This window comes from Acyrthosiphon pisum, chromosome A3 (genome assembly GCF_005508785.2).
Source record: "Acyrthosiphon pisum isolate AL4f chromosome A3, pea_aphid_22Mar2018_4r6ur, whole genome shotgun sequence".
Lineage (NCBI taxonomy): Eukaryota > Metazoa > Arthropoda > Insecta > Hemiptera > Aphididae > Acyrthosiphon > Acyrthosiphon pisum.
This window is the reverse complement of record NC_042496.1, coordinates 36,797,535-36,805,015: the sequence shown is the minus strand read 5'-3', so window position 1 is coordinate 36,805,015 and position 7,481 is coordinate 36,797,535. Positions and strand designations below refer to the sequence as shown.

Genomic DNA, 7,481 nt, shown 5'->3' with positions numbered 1-7,481 from the left:
TATTCATTACTGAGGCAATGTTCAAAACAGTTTATAGTGATGAATTGGCTAAATATTATTAAGTTATTTTAAATATTATAATACTATGAATCAAGCAATGCAATCATTTTTATTAAAAACGGTATGCTGTATACTGATTATCAACGTAACATGTAAGCTTTTTTAATTTTAAAATAAATTATTAAATATCAATATACTAATTTCACAAATCAAATTAAATTAATTATATTTAAGAATATGTTAGTCAATAGTCACTTCTCATTATTACGTATGATTTTAAATGGATCGTATGGTCTTTTATGCATAGGTAATAGCATACTATAGTATACATAGTATATACTCAATGGTAATATAGCCAATAAGTATCTATAATCTATCTAGTATCTACCATTATTATTATTATTTTTATAATTCATATCAAGAAAATATAATATGTATTATTATATTACCTACCTATTTAATCAAGCCCGGCCATAAACGCGTTAAAAAGTTAAAAGTTAAGTTAATTTTAACTTTTAAATTAACTTTTTTAATTTAATTTTCATTAACTTAATTTTTAACTTAACTTATTTTAATTGATATTAACTTAATTAAATAAATAACAAGTGACTTTTAATCAAATTCAAGTTAAGTTAATTTATAAATAATTAAATAATAAAAATAAAAATTATTATTGATATTACATAACCATTTACTAGAATAGGGAATTGTAAATATAGTTAAATCAATTTCTTAAATAAATATTTATAAATATAAATATTTTACTGAAGTATAAAGTTGGCTATATTCACTAACAGTTTTAGACTTTTAAAAAGTATTCTGAAAAAGTATTCAGAGTTTAAAATTAAGTACATTCTTAAATAATAAATACCATGTTATTTTTATTTAATAATTAAAAAAAAATGTATAGTACTTATCTGTATTAGTGCATTAATAAATCAAAAGGTTGTATTTGTTTTGGCATTTTCAATTTTGTATTTTTTTCGTACCTACTTCATAATTCTATTCATTCAGTACCCATGTATAGAAAAGCTATTGGCTATTTCCTGTGTTCAATAATTTTTGATTTTTATTATTTAAACCATATTACTGAGTATTTATAAAGATATTATAAAAAAAAAAAATTTTAGTTAATAAGTTAATTAAAAATGTTCATATAACTTTTAACTTTACTGAGTTAAAAAAAAATTAGGTTAACTTTAAACTATTAACTGAGTTAAAATGTTTTAACTTAGTTAAAAATTATAATTAACTTGCCCAGGCTTGTATTTAATAAATAAAATACAAATAGTGTAGGTATAACTGTCAAAGAAAAATGTTTATCTAAAAAATGTATAATATAATATATACAATATACATAGTTACTTCCTTCCTTCCTTACTTACTTACTTACCTACTTAGTACTTACTTGTATTTAAAAATAATTTCTCAATATATATAGGCAAAAACCACGCAGTTATTAAGTTGGAACATTAAAAAATGTAAATAGGTAATAAATTAAATTTAAAATTTAGAAACATATTACAAGTTACAATAATATTCCATGGCATAAAATAAAGTGACTACCTCTAGAATTATTATAGTATATTTAAATGGTATATATATGATAATTGGGCTTAGAAATTTATAGGTACCTAGCATAAATCTATAAAGACGATAATATTTTTTTTAGGTTTTGAAAGAAGCAAGGAAAACCTAAATAGATTTAATAATTAATAGTGTTATACAATTAAGTTTTTATTTTGTCATTCATTACGTTTTGGAGCAGACATTTGGCGTCAATCCTATTAACTTTTAGGTTGGTTTCTGGTAACAAATTTTAACTAGTATTAAATAGTATTTTGAAGGGCCAAGTGCGTTCTTTATTTTTTTTTTAACATTTATTTGAAAATATACAATCTGTAATAGTAGTTACAATAAGCATATATGAGCTGGATTATACAGTTGACTTTGAAAGCGTGAGGGGAGTAGCTACCCAGCAGTAACACTCGACTGCGTTTCTTCTTTGTAAAAAAAAAAAATAAGAAAAACTAAAAAAAATCAGGGGTAACTGATAATATTTACACGACACCAATTTTTGATAGAATCAGTTTATTTATTTATTTATTAATTCAAAAAGGAATAATAGTAAAGCCTTAAAACTATGTCATCAATTAATATAAAAAGACAATTTTCTATTTGTGATATATCATATATATAAAGAAATATTTTAACAAACTTATTCTAACCATTCTATAGAACCTACGTCAGATATGTTATGTTTTGTGGTAAAAATTATTTCACGCTTCAGTTAAATAACATATTTTTTAGTTAAATATTATGTAACATAAATCATTCTTAGCGAAATATATATGTATATATTTATAGCTATAGTTATCTAGGTACCAGTCTTTCTCACTGATAACAGTTTTAATAGGCTATATAATGTTTATGGGCTGGGTGACTGGATAACATTTTGTTTTTTGTAATCGTGATGAATTTTGCGTAAGGTTTTTTTCATGATTATACAATTTATTTTTAACCATTTATTTTTTTTTATTTATAATCAAGAATTTATACAATCTATACTAAAAAAAGAGTACAATAAGCATAAGGTATGTTTTTATGAAATTAAGTGCAATAGCATTAGTGTCTTGAGGGAAGAAACCGTCCAGTGAAGGTACTTCGACGTGAATATTTTTAACCATAATTTTATTTTAAAATCATAATATCTATGATTCAATGTTTTTCAGTGCAGCGGAATGTGTAGCCACAATAGGTTCAGGGATTAACAAGAAAAATTGACAATCAAAATAACTTTTATTCCCATTAATATTTTTAAATAATTAAATTGTTTTCTAAGTATAATTTATTGACTCCTGTGTTACAAGTATAATATAAAATTTTTTATTTTTTGAAAAATTCAAAATAGCCAATTTATAAATTTGGTTTTCAGAAAAATGTTTATTATAAAAACATTAATTTAAGTCATGAGGTTTATTTTTAAACATTTTTTGAAATCTCATTATTTTTATAAGATGATCCAGTCATAACAACATTTTAAATTCAAAAATTATAAACATTTTAAAATTATTTTATGAGAATTCTTTACATTAATTTATTTTTAAAAATGTATTTACTTTTCGAATTAATGAAATACTACAAAAAATTTAACATTTAAAAAAATTATAAAAATAAACCATCTTATTTATTAGATAAATGTTTTTACAATCAAAAGTTTTTTGTCTTCTTGTTACACCTTATATATATATACCTACAATGATTTACATTCAATTCAAGTAGGTTAGGTTAAATTAGTTAAATTAGTTCATTACTGTGGTTTGTAATATATTCAATATGACGATAGTCATAGATTTGTACCTTATGTACCTACACTCGAAACCTGATATATTTATACGGCAGAACAAAGTTCCCCAAATTTTTTAAAATTAAAGCTGACTAATAATAAATATTAAAATATAATTTAATTAAATGTTCTAATTTAGTCTGTAGCAGTTGCTGTAGACCGGTATGCAAAGCTCGTTGTTACTTCAGACACAAAGGATTCGACTTCGGTTATTGTGAAAAAGGAATCTGCAAGTGTGCACCACCGGTAATCTACGTTTTCGATGGCATTGGTCGCGATTTGAGTGACGAATATATAGATAATTCATTGGTCAATAACAATGTTATCCAAAATTCGGTAAATACTGCAATTACGATTTACATTTTGTATAATATATATGCTAGGTTGGGTTAGGGCAGACTACAAAGTGTCTGGTACTCCGTAAAAACATTAAAACTGTCTCATGTCAGTATGAACATAGAATCAAAAACCTATTTTGTGAATGTGAGATTTTTAGGAGCCCATAATGTTAGGTAACTGCCTCATTTAATTTTAAACCTTTTGAAATAATAAATACACATTGAGAATAATTGGGTCAAATTGGGTTTCTTAAAAGTTAAAAACCCTATTGTGATAGGTCGCACGATTTTTGAGATTATAATGAATGACTGACGCAGTACTCAAAATGGAAAACTTTCTGAATAGGAAGCCTATACCTACATTATTATTAAATACACATAAAAAATACATCTTTAATATATATGGATCTATATTAATATTAAAATTACAATGTTCGTCAATAAATATAATATATTTAGTTACACGGTTAAAACTCAAAAAATAAAAATAATAAATCACGTATTAAAATTAAATTACCTAACCATGATATAAATTACTTAATCTAAGTATGTATTAATAATTAATTAATTATAATATAGTCCACAATGATTTAACTTGTTTTCTATTATTTTTCTTTTTTACGTTGTTAGTGTTATCAGCGAAATGTCGACTTTTTATTTTTTAATAACCAAGACTTAACGTATTTTTGTGGCAAGAATTCTGTTAGAGGTGGTCCTGCACAGTTGATAAATAACAGTGCAGCAACAGTTTGTAGGTACCTATGGATAGTAAAGCTCTTAACGGTGAAATGATTTCATTCGTAGCGCTGAAATTTCGTTCACATTCACTTGTTGAAATAGGAATTATAGCAATTGCTTTGAAAAGTGGTATTAAATTTTTTGGTAAACCCCATTGTCCTAAATCCATTTTGAAAATTCTAAAACTTTCAACTATATTATGTAAATTTAAACAAAACGGTTGAAATACATGTTGAATATTTGAGTCACCATACTTTATATTTTATATTTTACGATAATTTAATCTAGGCCAACTTTTTGGATTTGAGGTCTCTATACAGTCTATTCAATGATTTCTTAAAGTATTCTCGTCTTCATGTCTATGTTTTTCATCTGAAATACTGTAATTTGATGAACTAATGAAGTCATCATTCAATTTTTCTTGAAATTATTTGCTAAACGTCTATACAATTGTACAGTATTAATTTGTATAACTTTACCATTGTGTAATATTACACTTTTGAACAATTTATTAATTCCTAGCTTAGCTTCTGTAGTTCTGTTAATTCGGGCCCAGGATCAGTTGCAATATAGAATCTAACATACAAATATTGTTCTAATCGATTTATCAGCTTCTATTAATGTGATATCACGTCGTTGTAAGCATTCTGATAAACTCCCTAATTCATCTAAAGCATCAGATATTCCATCTAAATTAATTATAAATTTTACACTTTTCATCATTTTATACAACCCACTACATTTACTTTTTTTACTAGATCCCTTGTAGAAACCACTGAAGCCAAGTTGAAATGTTTACAAAGCACTAAAAAGTTGTTTAAATCTACATTAACCGTTCGTTTGTTTGAGACCACCCCAACGAACTCACAATAAATTCTACCAATTTTTAAAATTTGTATTTCTAATGAATTAGAGATTTTTCTTAATTCATTAGAATTTTTCAGTGACCGATTATACAAAGCAAATAGTTTGTCCATAAATATTTTTAAATTAATTTTAAGTGATTAATACCAGATATACCTACTTTATTAATAACATCACCAACCGCAAGTTCGAAACGGTGATTAGAACAATGCCAAATAATTTGTTACTCCGGCATCTGAAATTCTCAACAATACGTGTGACCTATCAAAAATATTGGATTTTTGAAGGAGGAATCAAATTTTTTATTAAAATATAATAAGTAAATACAATTTAGAGCCTAAAAAATCCCACTCTTACCACACGCTAATTAGGTTTTTGATTCAACTCACTGACACACTATAACTGATCAGCCATGGAATATGAATACATTCTGTAAATTATAGTCTTATAAGAGCATCTGGATTCAAAAAAAAATATTCCCCATATTATCAATATTCAACAGTTTATATTCAACCATCCATTTAATATTTTTTTTATCGTTCAATTTTGATTTTGTGTATAATTTGTATTTTCTAAATCAAAATTGTATTTATCTAAATGAAATTTAATATTTCAAATGCCAAAACTAATTATACAAGTATTTAACTAATAATAATATTTCTACAAGGTTATATCATTGTTATATTCAGTGCTCGAATTGGGAGTTATTAAGTAGAGGAGCTCAATCCAACAATTTATAAACTGCGTTCCAAGTGCAAAATTATTCAACGCAGACTCGTGGGGGACTTCGCCCCCCCCACGCCCCCTTAACCAATTCTAATTTTTCAATACAACATTTCACGTTAGTTACACAATTTTCTACTCCAAATTTCCAAATATAAAATATTTAACTACCTACATGTGCCTATGTAACATGTAAGTGAATATGGATATATATTTTATATTCATATTTTATTTTTCGAAATTTTTATTGATAGAGATAATACCTACATATTTCGGTAGGAAATAAAATATTTATAATTATCAGTGATAATATCTTAATAATTATTTGTGCTATAGACGCATACCTATGTCAATTGTGAACACTAGTTCACAGATATTTACAAACAATTAATGTCCAAATAATTTTTTATTAAAATTAAGAATGGATCTAAGTTATTGTCAAAAATAAACCTAATGAATTCTACATTTTTTAATGTAAAAATATTTTTCATCCTAATCATGGTTTTGACTAGTAGTATCCAACATTTTTGACTCGCGATCCACTGTTTTTGTAACAATATTTTCACGACTCGTGTCACCTTTTTAAGCCACGAAAGAAAAAAAATGCGTAATATCCCGTGCATAGGTGTGCATATTGTTCAATTCATTCATAACTTATTCGAATTCATAATTTATAACTTATTTTTTTTTGCAGATATATTATAATACAATAGTTTATTGTAGGTACATAATATCTGCGAACTACTAAAGTAGGCATAAATACAAACAAACAATAATAAAAAAAAAATTAGCAAGGTATTAGGAACTCAACCGTTGTCGCTACCAAATCATGGGTCGCGTAATCTATAAAAATGGGTCTTGACAAGCCTTTTTTGTTTTAAAAAAAATAAGTTTATTATAAAATTATAAATTATGGATTCGAATAAGTTATCAATGAATTGAAGAACCATATTTTACAGTAGATATAATGATAGTGAAAATGTCTACTAAAATCAATAAATTGAGCTTACTTGTGATTCCAATATTAAACAAATGTTTGTTGAAACTTTTTTGGAAATGTTTTTGGCACATTTATGCACGGGAAGTTACGCAAAACTAGCAGCTTAGTCTTTTTTCTTTTATGGCCTACAAAGGTGACACGAGTCGTGAAAATATTGTTACAAAAACAGTGGATCACGAGTCACAAAGGTTAAACATTACTAGTCAAACAATAGATAGGATGAAAAATATTTTCATATTAAAAAATGTAAAATTACTAGGTATTCATTACGTTTATCGTTGACAAACACTTTAAATCCACTACAAATTTTAATAAAAATTATTTTGGGTATTAATTTGGTCCACCCCCCCCGTCCAAGTAAAAAAAAATAGTTTGGAGTACGCAAAATAAAATAAAAATTATAAAGGAGCTCCGTCCCCCCTGCGCACCTCCTCAATTCAAGCACTGGTATATTCCGGGGGTTATATATAAA

The 7,481-nt window shown here is 25.5% G+C and overlaps 1 protein-coding gene across 1 annotated transcript in view; it reads left to right on the top strand.

The window, feature by feature from the left end:
• LOC100162171 overlaps positions 1 to 7,481 on the top strand; it is an 11,014-nt gene continuing 3,533 nt past the window's right edge. The window contains exons 1-2 of the mRNA XM_001946361.5: positions 1 to 152; positions 3,486 to 3,682. Coding sequence (XP_001946396.1) covers positions 86 to 152; positions 3,486 to 3,682 — 264 coding nt within the window. The 5' untranslated portion in view covers positions 1 to 85. The remainder of the gene's footprint in view (positions 153 to 3,485; positions 3,683 to 7,481) is intronic.